The sequence below is a fragment of the Mustela nigripes genome, chromosome 6 (genome assembly GCF_022355385.1).
Source record: "Mustela nigripes isolate SB6536 chromosome 6, MUSNIG.SB6536, whole genome shotgun sequence".
NCBI classification, from domain to species: domain Eukaryota; kingdom Metazoa; phylum Chordata; class Mammalia; order Carnivora; family Mustelidae; genus Mustela; species Mustela nigripes.
Window position 1 is genome coordinate 48,143,208 of NC_081562.1, and position 25,249 is coordinate 48,168,456.

Here is a 25,249-nt window from a genome sequence, read left to right on the forward strand (position 1 = left end):
ATAATTTTAAGATATCAGCATATTTATGCTCACAGGAGAAAAGTAGGATAACAGGAAACTTAATTTCTTATTACATAAGAGGTAATTCTGGAACTTGTAAGAACAGAAAATTTTAATTTTTATATAATTTTATTAATAAATGCAGGGAAATAGTCATATAATACATTAAATTTTCAAAGTATCATCATAATATTCTGAAAAATATAAAATGCAAATGTGTAAATTTTCATTATTCCCATGACAATGCAAAAGAAAAAACCCAGTAATTACAAATATGTGTATTTTACAAGAAACTCCATTTATCATAGAAATTAGCAGAGTGGATGAATTATGACTGAATTTCATATCCTAATGGATCAAGTCCCTGGTCTAGGAGCATTAGAGAGGACTCTCTTAACTTCTGCAACAATTTCCTTAGTTCTTCCTTAGAAAATACCTGATTTTAAGAGAAGAAAAAAAAAAGTTAAGAATGAGAGCAAGGAAGAATATATGAATTTATGGTCATTTAATCAACCTGATTAGCTTAACATAAGAAATTCCTCTTTAAGATTTATATAGCCAAGGGCCACTATGTTCAAAGCTATTTCTTTGAGCCAATCTATTTACTTCTAAGTGTTTATGAATATGTATGTATTTTCAAAAAAAAGAACAAACATTAGAAGTGGACCATTATGTTAAGAAAATCTAAGAACATCTCAAAAATGTAAACACATCTCACAAAATCAAATATTATTACAGAGCTTATCAAATCACTAAAATTTAAAACTGTAAATGCTCCAGAACTTACCAGATACAGTTTGTGGCGCTCAGAGGAGACCATATCTGCTAACTGCAAGCATTCCTGATACTGACCAGTACTATGCAAAATGGTATGAAGCAGAAAACACAACATCGGCAGACAAAGCTTTCTCAATGAAACCATTTGGTGTGTCCTTTCATGGTCTTCTTCAGCATCCTATAGTTGGACATCAAGTTGTCATTTTAAAAAGTTTAAGGTAAATATTGTTATAAAAAACCCAAGTTTTGAATCAAAACCAAAATACAACAGGTAGAAGCTAATGGGGTTTCTCTAAAGCTCATGATGCCCATTTAAAATAAAACAAGGCAGGATTTTAATCATGACAGACACACAATTTTTGGTAAAACCGCATGAAGGCAAACAAAACCTAATACAGAGGAGTCCCTGGTCTGATAACAAAAACAAAATGCTTCTGAATTTATATTTTTCTTTTTTTTTTTTTTAAATTTGTATTTCTAATATCTATTATGTCTTGAATAAAAACATGCTTAAAGCCGTAAGAGAGACTAAATACCACTGGAACAAAACTGGGAAGAGAAAAGAAGCACCGTTTCCCTTGATGTGTACAGATGGAAATACATGTGAGAGGACATAAACTGACCGTGGTGACTGCTGCTGGGGAGAAGGGTCATGAGGTGGGGAGAGGCACACAGGGAGGGACAATGTCACCACAAACTCTTTTTAAGCAAAGTGAATTTATGATTCCTTTGTATAACTTTTCAAAAATAGAAAAACTAAAAGACCCCATAGATTTGAATAATATAATTAATGAGACAGAACTAACAGATACATGAGAAAAACAATGTGGAGAAAACAATTAGCATTTCGAAGTACATATGGGCCTTTCTAAAAAATTATGTGGGCAGTAGTAAGAGTACAGAAATGTACCCAAAACGTTTTCTTGCAACAAATTTGAAATCTAAAAATCATTAAAATAATTTAAAAAGAACCCAGCCTTAACCTTTGTGAAATAATCTTAAAAATAGAAAGAAAAAAAAAAATAGAAAGGAAATCCACAGAGTTCGTAGCATAAGACAAAACAGAGAACAAGACAAGCTGAATACCTGGTCTTTAGAAAAGCCTAATAAAATACCTAATAAAATTTTTTTTTAAAAATATTTTATTTATTTATTTAACAGAGAGATCACAAGTAGGCAGAGAGAGAGGAAGGAAAGCAGGCTCCCCACTGAGCAGAGAGCCCGATGTGGGGCTCGATCCCAGTACCCTAGGATCATGACTCAAGCCGAAGGCAGAGGCTTTAATCCACTGAGCCACCCAGGCGCCCCCCCTAATAAATTTTTTTTAAAAAGTGGATTTACCTTCTTAGAAGTCTGGAACTTTTTGTTGTTGTTTATGACAACTTATATTAATCAGTGTAAGTATCTTCATGGGACAGACTATGTTAAGCTGCTAAAGCATTTTTCAAAAGCAGATGTAAGTGGAGCAAAAAAATGTATGTGGTAATTCTACCAAGGAGTGATTTGTACTAATTTAGGCTGATCTAGGTCAGTTTTCCACACATAGGGAAAATTACTATCAATTGTTCAGTCTTGTTTTGAGATATAAATATATTAACAGTAAATATTAAAATGCATGCATGCGTTGTGTTTTCTTAACTTTGAAAGGGAAAGCACTTTTATTTTATTTCTCAAATAGGCACTCACTACCTTCAGAGGTGGATTTAAAACCAAAGGTCTTACTCATAATTCACATTAGTTGTTTCCACCCAGAGCCTGTTAAGAATGTGAGCACTTCCTCTGAGTCACTCCATTTGTACTCCAAGGGCGTCTTTCGCCCCCCTTGCTAGGGAGGCAAAGCAGCCCTCGCTCCCAGACCTCTTATCACCTGAAAGTAGCATCAGGTCTATTAGTAATCTGATCTCACAGGATGGATTCTGGCCCCCTGCTTCTTCTAGGTCTTGTTGCTGGCCAAATATCAAAGGGGTGTTACTAGTAATCTGTTCTGCTAACTCAAATGGCTTCCCACACCAGCAGACTGAAGGCTACCAACTGTCCTGAATTATGCCTGATGGGCCCAGCAATTTGCCACAAGGAAAAGAAAATCAATTGCTCTCCACAACCTAAGCTGTTTTTGTCATTCGAATGAACAAAAGCTTTGAAAAATCCTGTAAATGTATAAAATTAAAACATTCTTTCCATTAGGGACATACAGTAGGGCCTTACATGTGAGAAAAATTCATTAACTGGTATGTGTTGCCCACAGGAGTTGAACTGCACTGACATTACAGGTATCTCTAATATGAAGACAGTGCGTTCACCCCAGTCATTTACTAAATGTACCAAACATTTTCTGAAAGCCTCTTATGTTCCAGGCATTAACTTAAGTGCCAAATTCAGAGAAATGAAGAAAACAATGTTGCTGCCTTCATCAAGTCTACATCTTAATGGAGGTAGACACACAACAAGCAAATAATATACATTATACATTATATGTAACTGCCACAAGGAAAACCAATGCAGGATAAGAAGAAAGTGATACAGGGTGGCTGGGGCTGGGGAATGAGGAGGGTCTCTAGAGAGAGAACATTGCGCATACTACTGAAGAAGGTAGGAAAGCCATCCGTATAGCTATCGGGGAAAGGGCATTCTAGGTTCTCTGTTCAAAATGCTGCACCAAATATTCAAGAATCCAGCATTTACACAGTTCCCCTTTAACAGATCATGAAGTCTGCAGAGGCAAAGCTGATTACTCAAGGTTTCTGTTAAACCACAGGATCAGGCCTCTGTATTTTTTCACTAACATGATAGTTACCTTCAGTATCCTTCCTTTCCCCTCTACTCACTCAGCTTCGACATCATTTTTTAGGAATCAAATACTATACCTTTCAAGTACCCCGTCTAAACCTCTTCCAGGTAAAACCAACGTTTTCTTTTCCCGAACTCACAAAATACTTAATCTGTGCTTTTCTTATGGCATTAGGTACTTTTGTAACTAGTCTCAACCCAGGATATACATTTAAGCTCTCCAGCAGATTAAAAAAAACCCAAAAACCAATAAATCCAGGCCTATCACAGACCAATTAAATCAGAATCTCTGACAGTGGAGCCCAGCATTTAAAAAAAGCTGCCTGCCCCCACCAAGGTCATTTAAATGGATAGCTCAGAGGTGAGGGTCATGGCTACTAGACTTATCTTTGTATCCTTAAATTGAATTGAATGCAAATACAATTAAATTTTTAGATCCAGAATTTTAAAAAGTTACATTTTAGTATCTTGAATGAATACATTAAATCTGAAGAAATAAGTTTACTCAATAGTCCAAGATTTCTGTTCCCTAGTTATTATTTTCAGTCTAGGTTTAAATTAAGGGATGTTCAGTTACAAGAACAAAGGATATATAAGATCCATAGGTGCTTCTACTTAGAGAAAGAACCTTTGAAAATAGACTTTTACTTTTTTATCTATATACAATGTACAGAGCTTACCTCTCTAACATCTACCATCCACCCTCCATCAACAAACAACAAGACATTGTACATTTTCTCCTTCACATCAGCAGTCAGGGCATCCAAATGTCCTTTCCAAATAACATAATCCATCTGCAAAACAAACACAAGACATTAACAGACTAAAACCAATAAATAATGTATTTGTAAAAGTACATACAGGAATATTTACATGGAACATCATTCTAAAGAGTTCACTTTATTGAGAAGCATGCAACTCTTGATTTCTGGGTCATGAGTTTAAGCCCCACATGAGTACAGAGATTACTTAAATAAATACATAAAACTTAAAAAAAATAAAGTTAACTTTAGTCAGCCAAATACAAAAATAATCAACAGACTGCAGTGAAATAAAACACTAAAATGTTAACTTCATAAATGGACATTAATGTCACCTGAGGGTAATTTTCATGTTTGGTTAATAAGCTGCAGAAAACTAACAGGTGTCTTTTTTTCAAATAGCATTAACAGAAAGATCACCTGTTACAGTAAGAATAGAACTGCTGAAGAAATTACCTCTTTAAATATGACCTGATCAACTCACAGTTATATGGTCAATTAATCTTCAACAAGCAGGAAAGATAGTCCAATGGCAAAAGACAGTTTCTTTAACAAATGATGTTCGGAAAATTGGATAGCCACATGCAAAAGAATGTAACTGGACCACTTCCTTACACCAAACACAAAAAACAAATTCAAAATGAATTAAAGACCTAAATGGGAAACCTGAAACCATAAAAATCCTAAACAGAGCAGCATCAGGGTGGCTCAACTTGTAGGCACCCAATTCTTGGTCTCAGCTCAGGTCATGATCTCATGGGTCGTGGGATAAAGCCCTGCAAAGCAAAAGGCTCTGCACTCAGTGGGGAGTCTGCTCAAGATTTTCTCCTTCTACCCCTCCCACTTGTACTCACTCTCACTCTCACTCTCTCTCTCAAATAAAATAAATAAATCTTAAAAAAAAACAAAAACAAAAAACCTAGAAGAGAGTACAGTAAAGATCTCTAAAATTGACCATAGCAACACTTTTCTAGATATATCTCCTGAAGCAAGGGAAACAAAAGCAAAAACAAACTATTGGGACTATAGCAAAATAAAAACCTGCACAACAAAGGAAATAATCAACAAAACTAAAGGGTAACCCACTAATGGAAAAAGATATTTGCAAATAACATATCCAATGAAGGCTAGTATCCAAAATATATAAAGAATTTCTGCAACTCAACACCAAAAAAATGAAATAAACCAGTTAAAAAATATTCAGAAGACCTGAAAAGACATTTTTCCAAAGAAGACATAACAGATGGCCAACAGACACAAGAAAGATGCTCAACATCACTCATGATCAGGGAAATGCAAATCAAAACCACAATGAGGTATCACCTCACACCTGTCAGAATGGCTAAAATCAAAAACACAAGAAACAACAAATATTGGTGATGATATAGAGAGAAAGGAACCCTTGTGCACTGTTGGTGGGAATGCAAACTGGTACAGACACTGTGGAAAACAGTATGGAGGTTCCTCAAAAAGTTGAAAATAGAACTACCCTATGACCAGCAATTGGCACTACTGGGAGTTTACCTAAAATATAAAAACACTAATTCAAAGGGATACACGCACCCCTATGTTTACTGCATTCTTTACAACAGCCAAGTTATGGAAGCAGTCCAAGTGTCTGTCCATATATGAGGGGAGGTGGTTGGGGGATGGGTGAAATAGGTAATGGGGATTAAGGAGTGCACTTGTGATGAGCACTAGGGGATGTATGGATGTGTTGAATCACTATTTTGGACACCTGAAACTAATAGAACACTGTAAGTTAACGTACTGGAATCAAAATTAGAAAAAGAAATCTGAAAAAAAAATGTGATCTGTATTTTTAAAGTGCAATAGATAGGTCTTATATAAATTCAACTTACTTCATATTTCTTTTCTTTGTGTTCATGAGCCACTCTCTCAGTAAAAGTTGCTTGAGGTATCAAAGTAGGTTTCTGTGGAGCTGAATTCATATGCTTAAACCACTCGTTAAAGGTTTCATTGGCTTCCTAAGATGTAAAATAAAATATAAAAAATACGAAACAAACAAGTTTTCCGTATGTTCTACAGAGCTTTTAAAATCTGGTTCTTAGAAGTAATTTTGCAACATCAAGAAACAGAACTGTTCAACATTTATTTTTTGCACCCAAAAAAACCACTGTGAATAAATATTTTGTCAAATGGTGAACACCAGCAAGGTACATGTATATTGTGTTTTCTGGCACCTAGTCCTATCTCAAGCAGTCCAGTCATATACGTATCTTGACACTTACCACTTTGTGATGTTTACTTGTCTGTCTTCTTCACTAGCCCATTAGCTTCTACAGGGCAAGGACAGACTGCTATCCACAGATGTCCCCTAGAACCTAGCCTGATGTAATCACTTCATTTTTTGTTGAAAGCATCTTAAATGAATATGTTGTTATTTTAGGTATAACAAATTTAATTGTTTCGCCTTTGTCGGTTATTGACCCCTTTCCCCCAAAGAAACACTAAAGTTGATACAAGCATTCAAAGAATTGCAAGGACACTAAGTTTTAGACATCACCCACTCTATGAAGTGAAGTTCTTGGTCGGTTAGCATGAATTAGAACCTTATGCTGATGAAGGCCGGATCATGATCTCAATGCTCCTGTGGATCAATCAGTACCACAGTCACAAGAGAGAGAAGATAAAAAGTCAGTCACCACTATTGGATGAACAGTTCAAAGTCTGAGAGTGAATCAGAAAAATCATGAAGGTAGACACATTTGTGATTTTCTTTATAGGCTCACCAAATAAGCTCTAATGCACAAATGTTCTCTGATAGCATTATCATCTTCGGCAGGAAGTGGGCTTTCCATTCCTTGTTCCTCCCACTGATTATAGATTTCCGCTATAGAATCCTGAGGAATTTTCACAAATACTTCTTTTGCAGCTTCATGCTTTTTTGATGCTGTGAAAAAGAGGCACAATTTTTCAATATATGTGAATTGCTGTATGGTGGTTTCTAAAGGAGTCAAATTAATTGGTTTGCAACCTTTACAGTCAGCTGTAAACATCTTGAGTCCCAAAGTAGTTTTATTAAAGGTATGGGTGATTCTTTGTACTTAATAGCCAGGCTTTTTCCTTATTTCAGTGGGTCAAGTCACAAAAGGATTCATTTAATGCAGTTGCTTCTACCAACTTTTGTGTCTTAAGGCAATTACATTTTTCAAAGCCTTGAGATTATAATAAACACTGATTAGGACAATGATAATGTTAATTTTGTTTCATTATACTAGACCTGATATATAAGAATGGCTGTTTTGTCACCTGCCCCCCTCCACCGGAAGGATTAGAAAAACAAAGAAAAACCCACAACAAAACAAAAATTTAAGAATATATAAGTTTGAACAAAAGCCTGAGAAGAGAATATTAAAATAAAGCATACCCAAGAATTTTCTCATTATCGCATTGCCTTGTTTAAGTGCTTCCGCCCTCTGTGCTGGGTCAAATACCAACCAGTCAATTACGTCAATTTTTAAACGGTCCTCCTATTCATTTATTTGAAAAAAAAGAAACATTGATTGTACCTTTTTCTAATATATTCTAGTTAGTAGAATTAACTTACATCTAGTAAACATGATCATCCCTCAAGCTATATGAAATTATGAAAGAATCTAGCTTTCCTTAGTTTCTTCTCACACTTAGTAACTCAAATTACAAAAAAGGGATGCCTAGGTGGCTCAGTCAGTTAAGCGTCTGCCTTTGGCTCAGGTCATGATCCCAGGGTTCTAAGATCGAGTCCCACATTGGGCTCCTTGCTCAGTGGGGAGCCTGCTGCTCCCCTTGCTTGTAAGTTTGCTCTCTCTCTTCCTCTGACAAATAAATACATAAATAAATAAATAAAATCTAAAAAAAAAAAAAATCCTGAAAAAATTACAAAAAACTTCTTGGAGTATGAGTCTGAAATTAAGTATTCTATGTCCCACCAACTTAACCAGGTGATTCCTTAGCGGCTACTCTAAAATGGTTTTTTGTTTTTGTTTTTTTTTTCCTGAAAATAGGGTAAGTAAACTACTTAAAGAGTTAGAGATTGATCAAGTGTCTAGAATAATCCAATAATCCAATAAAGCTTCCTTTAACACAATACTACTGCAAGTAACTTAAATCCCTTACATAAGACCTTAAGTCTGCTGCCAATTTTAAAATTTAAAAGGTTTTGGCTGACAAAGAAAAATTCTTAAAGAAAGGAGGCAGAGTATGTTAAGGAGGAAGTTCACCAAAGAGCCACCAAAGAGGGATTAGGAATTACACATACAACTCCCCTGCCCCTTATGTTACCTCAGTAGTGCTGGTATCTAGGGCTGGGGCCACGTCATGATGACTGAATTCACCATTATCTTTCTTTCGGATATTCTCGACTACAGTCTTTGTTATAGCTGCAATATCCAAATCTAAGGAATTTTTTTAAGAGACAAAAACCAGAATTAATCATTTACACTAATATTCTCTAAACAGTCACAATGATTTGGTAAACTGGAATTAAAATTCTATAAAAATATGTGTACAATATGAAAGACATTATAAAATTGTAAAAGAAAATGCCATAACAGGGATATTCTACATGGGTTACAGTATAAGTTATTTTATTCCTAAAACAGAATTTCATCAAAAATTTCATTCTTTTTCTCTCAAGAGAAGATTTAAAACTATAAAGATAAGTGTTACTAATGCCAAAATGATAACTTGCCTGTGAAACCCAACAAAAAGTTCTCAACCATTTTTACCTGCTTCTTTAGCCAGTTCCAGGCAATGGTGGCGCTGCTCAAATTCTGTAACACCTTCCAAAAATAATGCATACTGGGCTACAGCTAGGTCTTGAGGTAAATGACAGGTATAAAATGCTATAAGATTTGTATGCTTCTCATTTATTAAAAGCTAAAAAAAACAGAAAAAGATCAAAATATGTCAATAATAACAACAGGTTCTGGGATCAGCAGTGTTTTTTTAAAAAATTCACTTCAAAATTTCAAACATTAATGAAAGATTCATATAGATGTGGATTTGTTCTACTGAACAGAATGATTTTAAATTCTAAATAAAATATACTTAAGATAATTAAAAGATCTCTTACAGATTCTGATGACTTCCCCACCACTGAGCATTAAAACATCACCATTCTGATTTTTGTTTCCACCAAAAAAAAAAAAAACACACAAACAAAAAAAACAATCAAATTGTGGATTCTTAAAGTTTACCTGTATGTAGGTCTTTAAAATTTCAATGGAAACTTCTTCCTTTATAGAAAAAAGGATATAATTCAATTATAAACAAAACTGCTTATATGTACCAGCAAGGTATCTAATAAAAATTCTACTAAGTGATTGAATGATTTTAATATTTACCATGGAGCAATGACTACATGCGAGGCTAAGTGCTTAGCAAAGTTTATATGCTGCCCAAATGAACCTTCCATAACTCTTTGTGAGTAGTTACTATCATTGTTCACAATTTACAGAGGAAGAAACTAAGAGTTTCTAAACTAAAAAAACTACAGAGGTTTTTATTTTACCCAGAATTACATACTAGAAGCTGCTGAGTAAGGATGCAAACCCAGGATTCTACTCCAAAGTCCAAACTTTCAACTACTGTTTATCATTCTGCCTCCTATAGGTACTAAATGTTACCATCATTTAGGAAAAAGAAACAAAAAGAAAAAAGAAAACAAAGGTTTGAAACCTCACATAGAAAAAGTAGTCTTGTTCAGTTAGCTTGGTGGGTTGATTTAGAACTGGGTACTGATGAGGATAAAGTTATGAATTTATCAAAAACCACATAAGGCACCTGGGTTGCTCACTCTGGATGAGCATCTGACTTCAGAGCCTGTCATAATCTCAAAGTGCTGGGATCCAGCCCCACACTGAGCTCCCTGCTCAGTGGTGAGTTGGCTTGTCTATCTGTCCCTTCCTCAGCACATTCACGTGTGTTAATAAAATCGTTTTAAAAAATTACTTAACACACACACACACAAACCCCCACTGGTATTCTGCATCCATAGACTAGAGCCCTAAAGGGTCATCCACAGTGAGTTATCACTGAGTGACCATACAAGACTGTCTAGAAGACTTCTATGCCAGGGCGCTTGGGTGGCTCAGTCGATTGAGGGTCTGCCTTCAGGTCAGGGTCATTATTTTGGGGTTCTGGGATTCATATCTGGGGTTCATGTCAGGCTCCCTCCTCATTCCACTCCCCTGGCCCCTCCCCGCATGTCTCTCTCTCTCTCTCAGATAAATAAAATCTTAAAAAAAAAAAGACTTCTGCACCCTTACCACCATTTCTAGGGGAAAAAAACCCAAAAACCAAAAAACAAAACACCCCACAAAAAAGTAGCATGTTTTCCTGATGAGAGGCATACAGCATCACCCTTGCAAAGGACAGTCAATTGTTCTTTTTTATTTACTTTGATCTGTAGTCCCAGAGTGTGGAAAAACAAAACGAGGTGAGTCATGAAGCGGAGAAGGTGTCCAGGTAGATTGTTTCTGCTTTTGGAAAGCCATTTGTTAAATTCATTCATCAAACCTACAAGACATCAAAGCAAAAATTCAGTAATAGGAATAAAGACCAAAAGAATAGAAATAAACATTACTCAGGATATTTACTGTATTCCTATAGTACTATGAAATCACTACCTCATTGTTAATAACCCCCATATAAAACATACCCAGGATTAAATTCAAGCTCTATTATCTTACAATTAATAGCTGCATTCAAATAGGCTGATATAAAGATTAAAAGATGCGGTGAGTCCTGTACTGTTTTGATAACTTTTTAATGGGCTCCCTGCTCAGCAGGGGTCTGCTTCTCCTGCTGACCTCTCTCCTCTCATGCTCTCTTTCTCCCTCTCTCTCAAATAAAATCTTAAAAAGAAAGAAAGGAAACAAAGAACTCATAGAAAGCAAAACAAAAGTATAGTATCTTACCATCAATGTCTCCCAGGATAAGGAACTTTTGAACTATATGATAATGTTCTTGATTCTCTTCCAAAACTCTCTGAAAAAATTTTTACATTTTCCATAAATCTCCCAGTGATCATTCTTTAGTATGTATTCATTAGTAAGCCAAAGGTCAACTTTTGAAACAAGAAAAGTTGCACATGAGGGGTCTTAGGAGATGAAAACAAATTTGAGAAAGTAATGTCTTTGGAATATACTCAAGCTGAACAATCGTTGAAAGCAGAGAATTGTGTTAAAACAATTTAATCTCTGAATATTATTACTTTCATTTTTTATATTTTATTATTGTTCTTCTGGCACTCCATGGTGAGCCAGAAAGGAAGGGCACACGTAACCTAAGCAAAACAAACTATAAGATTTCTCCAAAAACGAAGAGCAGTTGTTGAAAGCATTCCTTTGTATTCTCTTCTGCAAAGGGCACCATGCATAACAGAAGCCACCAAAATAGTGATTAGACAGTAGAAAAAACTATAAGTGACCTTCTGTTGCACTGTTTGGAAGCAAATAGTTTATTTCTTTTTTGCCAAACACGTTTTAATTTTTTATTTCATTATCTAACTTTTCTTGCAGCATTCATTCTTGGTTACGTTCAAATCTTTGCTCTATCTGAAACTGACTTTAAAATGTGGCATGAGGTAGGGATTTAGCTGTTTTCCTCCAGACAGAAAGTCAATCATGCCCATATCATGTATGTAAATAAATCCCTCTTCCTTTGAAATGAAAAATCACCTCTGTCATCTATAAGTGCTAATACATATTTGGATCTAATAACAATGTCTGTGTTTCACTGATCTATTTATTCATTCCTGTGTTAAGTGCATATTGTTTTGTTGTATAATTATTTTGTTTTATTATTAAGTAAGGCAACTAGTGCATATTATTCTTTTTCAAGTTTTCTTGCCATCTTGCCATTCTCATTTATTCTTCTTTTTGTAAAATTCTGTTTAGAAATAATCCTCCAGGGGCACCTGGGTGGCTCAGTGGGTTAAACCCTCTGCTTTCAGCTCAGGTCATGATTCCGGGTCCTGGGATCGAGCCCCACATAAGGATCCCTGCTCAGCGGGGAGCCTGCTTCCACCTCTCTCTCTCTCTGCCTGCCTCTCTGCCTACTTGTGATCTCTGCCTGTCAAATAAATAAATAAAAATCTTAAAAAAAAGAAAGAAAGAAAGAAAGAAAAGAAATAATCCCCCAAAGATTAAGTTTCTATGTTAATTTTGGAATGGCTTACATCAAATCCTCTCATCCAGGAACATGGTACATCTATTTATACTCATGTCTTCCAATAAGATTCAACAGTTTCTTTTTGAAAGTCCTCAAACCCTTAGTTAATTTTATTCCTATGTATATTATGGCTTTGGTCAATAATTTAATGGGACTTTTTTTGGGGGGAGCACCAAATCCTTTTCTAATTAGTTGTGAAAAATACAGACAGGCTATGATTTTGGGGGGTAACTTTGTATTGAATTTAGGTACTTAAAAATTCTCATTCTTCTATGAATCCTAGTAACTGAGTTTCTAGTAAATTGAGTTTCTAGATTTATACTTTCATCATATGTAAATATTCCCCTCTTTCTAATACATATATCTAATTCCTAATTCTAATATGTAAATATAATTCCTAATTCTAATATGTATATCTATTCCTTTACTTGTTTTATTTTTAATTAGCTGGAATCTCCACAAAATAACAGACTGGTAAGAAATACTTGACAGAAGAAGTATTAATTTCTTTACTATACAGTTATACATAGTAAAAAGGAAAAGATAAAACTCAACAGAAAAACAGGTAAAAGATGTGAATAGGAAATTCACACATGGTCAATAAACACAGGAAAACTTGCTCAGCCTTATGAATAGACAGGGAAGTAAGAGCAGAACAGCAAGTTCCTATTTCCCACCTAATCTGATACATTAGCAAAAAATTCAAAGTGTGACATCTGGGACTGGTGAGAATGCAGGCAGATGGCTGCATTAATAAATTACTTATGGGAGTATGAATTAAATGCTACAACCAGGTAATTAATTTAATATATATCTACTCTTTATTTCAGCAACCCTGCTTTTAGGACACCCTAAAATAGGACTAGTAGATAAGCATATATGTATATAACAATGTTCACTGCACTGCTAGAAACAACCTAAATACATCAAAAGAGAAATGATTAAAAAGAATAGGTCAGGTTACCCTAAATCTGTATCCCCTAACTTGGAGAAAGTATCATTAAAAGAAAAAAAAAAACAAAAAACAAAAAACAAATAGTTGGGGTGTCTGGGTGGCTCAGTTAAGTATCTGACTCCTGATTTCAGCTCAGGTCACGATCTCAAGGTTATGAAACTGAGCCCTGTGTCTGGCTCCATGCTTGGGCTCTGCGCTGGGCATGGAACCTACTTAAGATTCTCTTTCCCGGGGCACCTGGGTGGCTTAGTGGGTTAAGGCTCTGCCTTCGGCTCAGGTCATGATCTAAGGGTCCTGGGATCGAGCCCCACATCGGGCTCTCTGCTCGGCGGGGAGTCTGCTTTCCCCTCTCACTTTGCCTGCCTCTCTGACTACTTGTGATCTCTCTGTCAAATAAATAAATAAAATCTTAAAAAAAAAAAAAAAAGATTCTCCTTCTCCCTCTGCCCCTACCCCTCCATGAAATCTCGCTCTCAAAAAGTTAATAAAGACAAAACACTCCTCCCAAGTTGGAGAGTAATGCAAGTAATATGATGCAAAAAAAAAAAAACAACAAGAAAAATCAAAATCATATCTCAGAATTAGCTACATTATTTACACATATTTGTAAGATTATGGAGAAGGAGAAAGATATAGAAGACTATATAGCTATATATTTTATCATCTCTGGGGAATGAGAATAACCATAAAATGGTTGGGAGGAAGTTACTTTATAGCTTTTATACTATATAGATTTTATTTATATCTTTGGATTATTTTGCTACATACTTCAGTTATTTAAAATTATTTATGAGAATATTACCTAAAAATATTAGATTATTTTAAGATCTAGGAAATGTCTTGTTCATTTTCCATTAACATTTTCCTTTTTCAAAAAGAGAGAAATTAGGGGCGCCTGGGTGGCTCAGTGGGTTAAAGCCTCTGCCTTCAGCTCAGGTCATGGTCCCAGGGTCCTGGGATCAAGCCCCACTTCAGGCTCTCTGCTCAGCAAGGGAGCTTCCTCTTCTCTCTCTGCCGGCCTCTCTGCTTACCTGTGATCTCTGTCTGTCAAATAAATAAATAAAATCTTAAAAAAAAATGTCTCTCATTTAGATAAGAGATAAGGAAAAGGAGAAAATATAACAGTTTCAGGTTATTTTTTTGCTTTTCAGATACGTGGCACAACAGCATAACATTGTTTCCTATTCTAGTTATCCTAAAATGTTCTTACTAATATTTACCTTTTTATCAGTAGCTTGAAGTTCTTCAAATACCTTTTCTAAGGTCCAACTTTAAAAAGAAAATAGGAAAGGATAAAACAATATTAGTAATATGAATAAGGGCTACAAAATAAAACTTTACAGAGCATACTGCAAATCACCAAGACAAAAAACAAAAGAACAAACTCACTTTGCTTCCAAATACTCCCTAGGGAGTTCTTCAGTTTCATCCAGATTCACTACCGATGTCCGGATCTCCTGTTCTACCAAACTGTCCACCATCACCCGAAAGTAGGCCCACACTGTGTCTTCCCAGGTGTCACAGACGGGAAGCAGCTTTTTTCCCCATACCAAACCAGAAACACATATATAGTCAACAAGGGGTGGGGAGAGCAGTGACTTCCATTGATATGGACTATAAAGTCATTTTAATGACATAAAACATAGTGGATTGTAATATACATACCAAACAGCCCATTACCCAACTCATACCAATCTTTTAAAAAGTTTTAACTATTAAGATTTTTTCCATACTCAGTTCACAATGGCATCAATTTTCCATGTTGGATGTAAGATGATGTTTCAACTAGTTATTACAACACACACAAATAGCTATAAAATGCAGGGGGTGGTAGCGTTTGTAAGAAACACACATACACAAACATAGAACAATCCCAACAGTCACTATGCCTCAGTGGTACACTTCTGTATAAACCGAGGGGCACTATAAGTCATCAATAAATGTGTTTTGTAAAAAAATATACATATATATTGGAATTAAATTTATAATTCTTAGAAATTAAAGTCTGGTTCCATTTATTAAAACATCATTTGGTGTATGGCATACATGAAATTAAGCAACTCAAGTCACTATTCTATTTCATGATTTTGCTGTCACTGCTACTCTTAGAAAGTAGCTTAAGCTTATAAAATTTATTATATATGAATATTAGACTATGTATCTGATTTTGATCTACAGGAGAAAAATGAATTAAAGTAGATTACATACCTGCTTGAGATTTCCACTTAAAGCTGCATAAATTGCCCTCTCGTATCTATTAAAAAGCTCCTGAAATACAAGGAGTATAAATGTGAAATACTGTTTTTCTAAGGATGTACATTTTTTCATAATCTGGAATTTTATAAGTCTTCTAAATGGCCTTATTTATTCACTTGATAGTTTCTAAACTTTAGTTAAAGATCTAGTGGGGCAGTAAGGACTCCTTTGGGGCGCCAGGGTGGCTCAGTTGGTTGAGTGACTGCCTTCAGCTCAGGTTATGATCCTGGAGATTGAGTCCTGCATTAGCTTCCTGCTCAGCATGGGGTTTGCTTCTCCCTCTGATCTTCCCCCTCTTATGTTGGCTCACTCTCTCTCTCAAATAAATAAATAAAATCTTAGATTAAAAAAAAAAAAAAAGGACTCCTTGGTTTGCTGATGTAGGCAGTGCTGAAATCTTCAGGAAAAATCAATCATCTCAATTTCAAATATAGGATGAAAGATCATAGTTAAATTTATCATAGTTCAATTTTATTCCAGATAGATCTGGAGTAGCTGTTTTCCTCTAGGAAGCTCCTAAATGCCTAATACTACTTGATACTTACAGAACATCAAAACAAGGCACCTGGGACCTGTCTTTTATCAGTCTGCATTTAATTCCTAAGCAGGACTAATTATGTTTATCAAATTAGTTCATTTTACTATCAGATTCTATTGATGGCACTTCCTGTTTTCTTATCATCTAAATAAGACTTCAAAGACTTTCACTGTTTACCTGAATCCTCTTCTGCCTTTGTTTCCAATCACCCTTTTGACCACTCTTGTTCCTTCCTTTCCACTATCAATATTATCCTAGGACAGGCCCTTAATACTTAGTGTCTAAATAATTCCAACAGGCTCCTAACTAGTTTCTCAGCCTTTGGTCCATTCAATTTTTAAGCCTATTTTTTTTTTCACTATCATGTTAATCTTATTAAAGCACTGTTACCATGTGCTCTCAAAGTTTTGATGGTTCACTACTATCAATGATATATACTCCTTCTTTAGAGAAACACTTGAGGACCACCAATGCCTGTTCTTTTTTTTTTAAAGATTTTATTTATTTGATAGAGATCACAAGTAGGCAGAGAGGCAGGCAGAGAGAGAGGAGGAAGCAGGCTCTCTGCCAAGCAGAGTCTGATGTGGGGCTCAATCCCAGGACCCTGAGATCATGACCTGAGCCAAAGGCAGAGGCTTAACCCACTGAGCCACCCAGGCGCCCCCAATGCCTGTTCTTAATTTAACTTTTTCAATCATCTTTTCCATTAGTTCTGTTCCAACCCTGGTTTTGAAAATGTGAATTTGTTCCAGTGCAACTGATCTATCAAGGAACAACATAAACATAATGCAATTTCTCATAATACAAATTTCATCTACAAGAAACACTAGGTGAATGCAGAAAACCACACCGAGCTGAATGGAGGCAGTTATAAATACACAAAACTAACATATCTCAAACATCTATCTGCCACCTCACTTCATTAGGTATATTATAAGCTAACTCCATCCGTATCAAGAGTTACAATTTTCATTTTAATTTCAGCTAACCTCCTTCTACACCTCACAGTAACTCACAAGCTGCAACGCCCTGACACTCAAATGCACAAGTAAACTTCAGTGTTTTTTCAAAGTAAAATGCCATATTTACTGTAACATTTGTGTATTTCCTGTTTAACAGGGTCTTAAGTTTTTATCTTTTGATGTGTTGCCGATGGTTTTTGAGTACTGTGCTCGAAACTCTATTTTCCCCAAAAGGCCTGTGGGTTTTCTGCAAAATTTTGCATGCTGCAGTGATTTTTTTTTTTAGGAAAGCACAGGTCATATGGTATGGTAACAGAACTGACTCTATTTCCTTTTATGAGCCCTCTGCTCCAACCTGATAGCCCTAGACCTACCACCTTCCGTTAGGTTTTCCAACTTACATAACCTACCAAGAATTCCTTCCACTTCTTTTCATATCCAACAACTCAAGTCCTAGTAATTTTTTAAACTGCAATTCAATTCTCTTCCCTGGGAAGCCAGATTTAGCCCAAATGCTTATTCTCTGAATTCATTTGATACATTCTTTCTATTTTTACTTTTTATCAGTATTTAATTCTTAGTACTTAGTGTCTGAATAATTCTGGTTAATAGTTAAACCTCCCAACCCATTCTTCAATTTGATCAGAAGTTTTTTTTGAAAATGAGCCCCTGCCTGGCTCAGGCAATGTGATCAGAAGTTTTCTGAAAACTTCTTGGCTCAGTTAGTAGAACATGCAACTCAATCTCAGGGTTGTGAATTCGAGCCCCACAACTGGGTATGGTGCCTACTTTAAAAAAAAAAAAAATTTTTTTTGGAAACAGAAACCTTAGTGTTCTACCACTCTAAATGTTTCACAGCACCATCAGCAGGCTTGCAATTAATTAAAAATCAGTATCAATAAAGGTTTTCTTGTATCTTACATCTTCTGCCATTCTCCAACAACTTATTTTCCAAATGATTCTATATGGATTCCCTTCAACAGGTTCTAATTCTGTTCCTATAAAACAGTAAAAGAAATAAAAATTTACAGTTTAAAATAGAGAACTCCTATTTCAACAATTTCTAAAAACAAAAGCTATGCTTCATAAAGACTGGCATTTAAGCTAAATATATCATCTCATTCTGAGAATCAAATCTACTAAAATACCTCCATTCACATTAGGGTCATGGTAGAGTTTCCAGCCTTCAAGTGTTGCAGCTCTCCATGCTTGACCACAACGTTTACAGAGTCGTTGTGCCTTCAGAAACAAAAAGGGGCAGTCAGTCATATAACCAGAGTTAAAAGCATTTGTGACTTAAAGAAAAGTATAAGCAGGGGCGCCTGGGTGGCTCAGTCAGTTAGGCATCTATCTGCCTTTGGCTCAGGTCAAGATCTCAGGGTACTGAGATCAAGTCCCACATCGGGCTCCATGCTCAGCCAGGAGCCTGCTTCTCTCTCTCTCCCCTCCACTTGTGTTCTCTCTCTCAAATAAGTAAATAAAATCTGGGTGCCTGGGTGTCTCAGTTGGTTAAGTGACTGCCTTTGGTTCAGGTTGAGATCCCAGGGTCCTAGGATCGAGCCCCATGTTGGGCTCCTTGCTTAGTGGGAGACTGCTTCCCTCTCCCCCTCTCCCTCTGCCAGCTGCTCCCCCTGCTTGTATTCTTTCTGTGTCAAATAAATAAAATCTTTAAAAATGAATGAATGAATGAATAAATAAAAGTATAAGCAATATACTTCAGGATTAGATAATTTAAAGCACAATTATTTCAAAGGACAATGTAGGCAACTAGTACTGGAATTTATTTTGCCACCAGCAAGCATGTCTCTTCTGTGGTCTCCACCTTTCTTTCTTTCCCTAATAATCCTTTTGGTTTGGGGCTTACTAATTGGCTCCCATGGTGCCTACAAGGATTTAGTTCCACTAGAGACAAATGGGGCTTAAGAGATTGATATGACCACTGATCTAAGCAAAAGTATTATGAAAACCAGTCTCTATAATGACAAGGCCCTAGTGCTCATTCAGCCCACTGATATTTATGTTAACTGTACCAAACAGATGAACTTAGACTAATCAGCGAAACATACCAGTGAGATAGACAGCATCACCTCTTTAGGAACTGTCTCTTCCCCATTTAGTTTATATGGTTTAGGTAAGATCCTATGATTCCACCTCTGAACTCTAGGATTAGGGATGTGACCTAACAAGAATCACTCCCAGGGCTCTTGCTAGAGATTCTGAGGAGGAGACATACTCCTTCTGCTGGAAATGCTAACTGACAAAAGGATGTAAGCCTGGGGCTGCTGGCCATCAGTGACATGAGGCTTCTTGAGAATGAAGCCACACAGAGAGGGACAGAGCCAAGAGCCTGGGAAAGAGATGGTATCCTAGTGAGTCCCCGGATCCTGCTTAAAACCAAATATAACCCCCTATACTTCCCTGTTCTACGAACCAATCAATTCCTCCCTTGTAAATAACCTGAGTTGGGTTTCTATCACTTGAAGCTAGAGAACCCAATTAATATAACCAGTTATAGAATACCCTCCCCCAAACATCATTCTGGATGTGTGGCTATTAAAAATTATAAATGCTATGTAGTAACATGGAAAAATGTTTTGATATGCTATCTAAAAAAGGAAGGATAAAATAAATCAGATACAAAAGAACAAATATTGCATGATTCCACTCACATGAAATAGCTAGAATAGGCAAATTCATAGAGACAGAAGTAGATCAGAAGTTACCAAGGGCTGAGGGAAGATGTAATGGTTTCATAAAATTGTAAATGCAATTAATGGCACTGAAATGTACACTAAAAAATGGTTAAAAGGACAAATTTTAGGGCATGTGCGTGGCTCAGTCGTTAAGCATCTGCATTCGGCTCAGGTCAAGATCCTGGGGTCCTGGGATCGAGCCCTGCATCGGGCTCCCTGCTCTGTGAGGAGCTTGCTTCTCCCTCTCCCACTTCCCCTGCTTGTGTTCCCTCTCTCACTGTACCTCTCTCTGTCAAATAAATAAAATCTCTAAAAAATAAAATGACAAATTGCGTTATACTTTACTACAGTGAAAAAAATAAATAATGCAATGTATCAAAACTATTGACTTGCATATTTTAAACACAAGATAAAGGGGGGCACCTGGATGGCTCAGTGGGTTAAAACCTCTGCCTTCAGCTCAGGTCATGATTCCCAGGGAAATACTGTGGAAGAGATGATTGCATCGAGGAGACAAACTAGGTGGTCACAAAGATCCCTTCCAACTTGAAGAGTCTATGACTTTGAAACTGAAGCAGCAGGATATATGACTTACCTCTTCTGTCATTCCAGCACGGATTAAAGTGAAAAGATACTTGAGTAATCGGACTTCATCTTCTCTATCCAGATCATCAAGGGGCATTTTCTGTCTAATAGGAGCATCAGGGTCCTATATGCCCCCCAAAAAAAAATCAATGATAAATTCTTTGTACCTACATATATTTTGAGTATCACCAAGAGATGATAAATCTCCTGAGTTTATATACTGAAATAACTTTTTTTACAATTTAGTTAAGTAACAAAAGGAGTGAAAATATCACAGGTATTCCAGAGAGACACACAACTATCTGCTGCCCATTCAAAACAAACTCTGTTGGCCCACAAAGGTACAGGTCTAGTCAGGCAAGGCAGTAACACTACTACAGCAGCCTAGCCAGACAATTCTAAAAATGCTACTTATCATTCCAGCTGACACAAGCTGTACCCTGTTGTAGCAATTACACAACCAAGTTAATTCTAAACGGAATTGAGGACACCTGGGTGGCTCAGTCGTTAAGCCTCTGCCTTTGGCTCACATCATGAACCCAGGGTCCTGGAACTGAGAAGCCTGCTTCTCCCTTTCCCACTCCCCCTGCTTGTGTTCCCTCTCTTGCTGTGTCTCTCTCCGTCAAATTAAAAAAAAACCAAAAAACAAACAAACAAAAAAACTTAAAAACAAAACAGAATGAGGCCTAGATGGAGAATGAGCCAGAGGAAAACTAAGGGAGTCGACAGTACATTCTGTAACTTGAAAATGCTTAGCTGGTACTTTGAGATCATACTGAGAAGAGAACCCACTATGGAACTAAGACCATATAAAACACACCGTGTCCAATAAAACAAGTTTTAAGAACAGATTTCTAGTAAATAAAATCCACCTAAAACAGTTATTCCCACCTACTATTTTTCATAAATAGAACAAAATGTGCCTTTAAACATTTGGGATAACATATTGTCCTCACTTTTGCAGTAAATAGCACATGTGATCTTCATGATGAATTTTAAGTGAAAAACTATTTTAATGTGACTCATTTCAAATGCTACTAAGTATACAGTAATATGAATATTGATTCAGAAAATAAAGTTTACAATAAGGAAAATAGCTCTTTCACAAATATTCTGCAGACCAATACAATCATTCAGTTTTCGAGCACAGTCTCTTTCTGCCAAGAAGGAAATCACTTTTCAGATGTTAAGATTAAATGATTTTTAGTTGCTTGCTACAAAGTAATTTAGCTATGATTATTGCAAGTTCTTCTAGTAGTTTCCAAAACAATTTTCATCAACATCACTTTGGTACCCAATGGAATTCTATCAATTTTTCCAGTTGTTACTTATTTCTCCCACTTTTCATTATAAATATTTAGTGCACGTGTCTTCACCTGTCACAAAGCTCTGTTCCTTTATTTCTACAGGAATTAGACTCCTGTTCTCTTCAATTGTACTGTTATTCCTATTACTCATATCCTGGAATGACCTTTCTAACGTCAAGCTTTCTTCCCCCTGCTTTTTATATGTAAGAGCTTTCTTCTTTCCTTTTTTTTTTTTTTTTAAAGATTTTATTTATTTATTTGACAGAGATCACAAGTAGGCAGAGAGGCAGGCAGAGAGAGGGAAAGAAGGGAGAAGCAGGCTCCCCGCTGAGCAGAGAGCCTGACACAGGGCTTAATCCCAGGACCCCAAGATCATGACCACTGAGCCACCTAGGCGCTCCCCCCCCTTTTTTTAGGTTTTATCTATTTATTTGCTAGAGACAGACAGCAAGAGATAGCAAGAGAGCACAAGCAGCAGGGAGGTAGGTGAACAGAAGCAGGTTTGCCACTGAGCAGGGAATCCGACGTGGAGCTCAGTCCCAGGATCCCAGGACCACAACCTGAACTGAAGGCAGACACTCAACTCAGTTCAGCCACCCAGTCTCCCTATAAAAGAGCTTTCATAAATCATCACCTTACAGTTGAAGGGTCAAACCTTACTGTAAAACCAAAATTAATTTATTTTTAAAGCTGGGAAATCACTTTCTGAACCTTCTTCTACAATTTACAATTCATGGACCACAGATATGTTCAAATACATTTGGTCAAATTCAAATGTAACTGAGTAGCTTTAGAGTTAAAAGGTATAATGCAAACTTTTGGGAAACCAAAACTAGGATCTGTGTGAATAAAAATTCTCAGACTTTAGAAAACAATTACAGGGGGCACCTGGGTGGTTCAGTTGGTTAGGCGACTACCTTTGGCTCAGGTCATGATCCTGGAGTCCCTGGACTGAGTACTACATTGGGCTCCCTGCTGAGCAGGGAGTCTGCTTCTCCCTCTGACCCTCTCCCTTCTCTCTCTCAAATAAATAAATAAATAACTCTTTTAAAACTCTTTTAAAATAAAAATAATAAATGAATTAATAAAATAAAAAACAATCATGGATCCTTGAAGACAACTTTCATTTCAAAGAAACTTACCAATTCAGTGACAAGGGGACGGACACTTCCTATGTAAGAAGGTAGCTGCCGCTGTTTCAGGGTATGCAGGGTGTTTTCCCTATAAGAAAAAGTAAAGAAGTTCTTACAGGAGAAAATTTAGGAGGTCTATTTAAGAAAATAAAATCAAGTCAAAGTAAGAAAAAGAGAGTACAAACTCAGAAATACATGCAAAAATGCTAAATAGAAAGAGGCATTTGAGCTTAGATGACTAATGATGCTGACTATGTTTCCATGTCTTTATTGGCCATTCATCTGTCTGTTATCTGTCAAATCTTTGCCCTTTTTTACTGCATTATCTTTTTCTATTTTTTTTTTTTTAAGATTTTATTTATTCATTTCACAGACAGAGGTCACAAGCAAGCAGAGAGGCAGGCAGAGAAACAGGAAGGGAAGCAGGCTCCCTGCTGAGCAGAGAGCAGGATGTGGGGCTCCATCCCAGGACCCTGGGATCATGAGCTGAGCCCAAGGCAGAGGCTTTAACCCACTGAGCCACACAGGTATCCCTGCATTATCTTTTTATTGAGTTGTAGTTCTCTATCAGCTACAAGCCTTACATGTTTCTTCCAGTATATGGCTTGCTCTCTTTCATTTTCTTAATGATGTCTCTAATGAGGTTTTTCATTGATGAAGTCCAATCAATCTTCCCTGATTATTGCTTCCCACGACCTAAGAAACTCTTGTCTATCCCCAAGTCACAAAGATGTTCTCCTCTAAAAGCTGTGTGGTTTTTAGCTTTTGTGATCCACCTTGAATTAAATGTTGGGTATGGTGTGAGGGAGGTGTCAAGGCTGACCTTTTTTTTTGCAGCAGTATCCATTTTTTATGCATGGTTTGTTGAAAAGACATTCAATACCCCCCATTGGACTGCTTTAATGCCTTTACTGAATACCAACTGACCATCAAAGAGTAGGTCTGTTTCTGGGTTCTATATTCTGTTCCACTGATCAGTAAGAAAAGGAGACTAACCATAAAAAATTGTGCAAAAACCTTAACAGAACATTTTACCTAAAATTTTTAAGTTTTAAATGAAAATTCTGGGGCGCCTGGGTGGCTCAGTCAGTTAACCTCTGCCTTCGGCTGGGGTCATGATCTCAGGGTCCTGGGATCAAGCCCCGAGTCCAGCTCTCTGCTCAGCAGGGAGCCTGCTTCCCCTCACTCTCTGCCTGCCTCTTGGCCTACTTGTGATCTCTATCTGTCGAATAAATAAATAAAATCTTTAAAAAAAAAAAAAAGATTTTTTCCTGGAAAAATCACAACCTCTCAAGATTTAATTTTTAACAAACACTGAATAGCACTAATCTCCTAGTTCAGCAAAGATATAATGATGGACTTGCAGACTTTGTAACAGGCATAATGTTACTGAACTGAAACACAATTTGAACTTTTTCAAGTCTTAAAATCAACTGTCCCTTTAACCTAGGGATGCTTCTTGGCTTCAAGATCCTAAAATAATTTAGAAGTATTAAAGGATGCAGTGACCAAAAATTTTTTTTTTAAAAATCACAAGTAGCTGTAAACATAGCTGAAGTATCTTTTTGATGATCGAATTACAATTATTAAGAAAATATAGCCAGGTAACTGTTTGAAAATACATATTAGACATGTCATTATTCTGTTCTCAAGGTTTTCTATCACATTTAGAATAAAGTCCCATAGCTTTACCCTGGCCAGCCTATAAAGATCCTATAGTATTTGACCCTCTTCAATCTCATTTCCTACCATACTTTTCTTTGCTGTGTTCACATTGGCCTCCTTGTGTAAATACTTTGTTTTCTGATCTTTGCAGTTTCTGTTCCTGCCAAGAAAGCTTATTCCCCAGATGTTTGTGTTTTGCCTCCTCTCACTCACTACCTGCTACATTCTTAGAGAGGCCTGCCCTGATGACCTCTTCTATTTAAACTTGCACCCACTGTCATCCTCTATCTATTAACTCTGACACTTTTTTTCAAAGCTCTGATTTCCAACAGGCTACGTATTTGTGGTCTAAAGCTGTTAAATGATTATGACACCATAAAGGCAGAGTTTTTAATCTGTTTTGTTGACAGGCTGAATAAGCAATAAGAACTGAATATGTGCTGAAAGATAAATAAACAAAGCCAATGTTGAGTGACTTTAAGAATAAATGATTAGTAACTTACCAATACACTGATTTTGCATAAAATTCAATATTATCGGAAAAATCTCCGATCTCATCTTTGGCAATACTCTCTAGCCAATCCACCACAAGCTAGGAAAGGAAAAAAAAAACAACAAAAAAAAGAAGTATTAACTATAAAACCTGTCAGTG

General features: G+C 36.4%; 1 protein-coding gene across 5 annotated transcripts in view; it reads right to left on the reverse strand.

The window, feature by feature from the left end:
* Positions 1–263: 263 nt before the first annotated feature.
* Positions 264–25,249, reverse strand: part of NUP107 (nucleoporin 107) — a 44,341-nt gene continuing 19,355 nt past the window's right edge. For all 5 annotated transcript variants that reach the window (XM_059402507.1, XM_059402509.1, XM_059402508.1 and 2 more), the window contains 19 exons: positions 25,101–25,189; positions 22,942–23,020; positions 20,503–20,616; positions 18,363–18,453; positions 18,136–18,212; positions 15,667–15,726; positions 14,848–14,993; positions 14,679–14,727; positions 11,249–11,318; positions 10,729–10,847; positions 9,527–9,565; positions 9,056–9,206; positions 8,610–8,722; positions 7,717–7,819; positions 7,079–7,239; positions 6,188–6,313; positions 4,245–4,358; positions 788–955; positions 264–436 (listed from right to left, as the gene is read on the reverse strand). In XM_059402507.1, the coding sequence (XP_059258490.1) occupies positions 329–436; positions 788–955; positions 4,245–4,358; positions 6,188–6,313; positions 7,079–7,239; positions 7,717–7,819; positions 8,610–8,722; positions 9,056–9,206; positions 9,527–9,565; positions 10,729–10,847; positions 11,249–11,318; positions 14,679–14,727; positions 14,848–14,993; positions 15,667–15,726; positions 18,136–18,212; positions 18,363–18,453; positions 20,503–20,616; positions 22,942–23,020; positions 25,101–25,189 (1,977 nt within the window). In that variant the 3' untranslated portion in view covers positions 264–328. The remainder of the gene's footprint in view (positions 437–787; positions 956–4,244; positions 4,359–6,187; positions 6,314–7,078; positions 7,240–7,716; positions 7,820–8,609; positions 8,723–9,055; positions 9,207–9,526; positions 9,566–10,728; positions 10,848–11,248; positions 11,319–14,678; positions 14,728–14,847; positions 14,994–15,666; positions 15,727–18,135; positions 18,213–18,362; positions 18,454–20,502; positions 20,617–22,941; positions 23,021–25,100; positions 25,190–25,249) is intronic.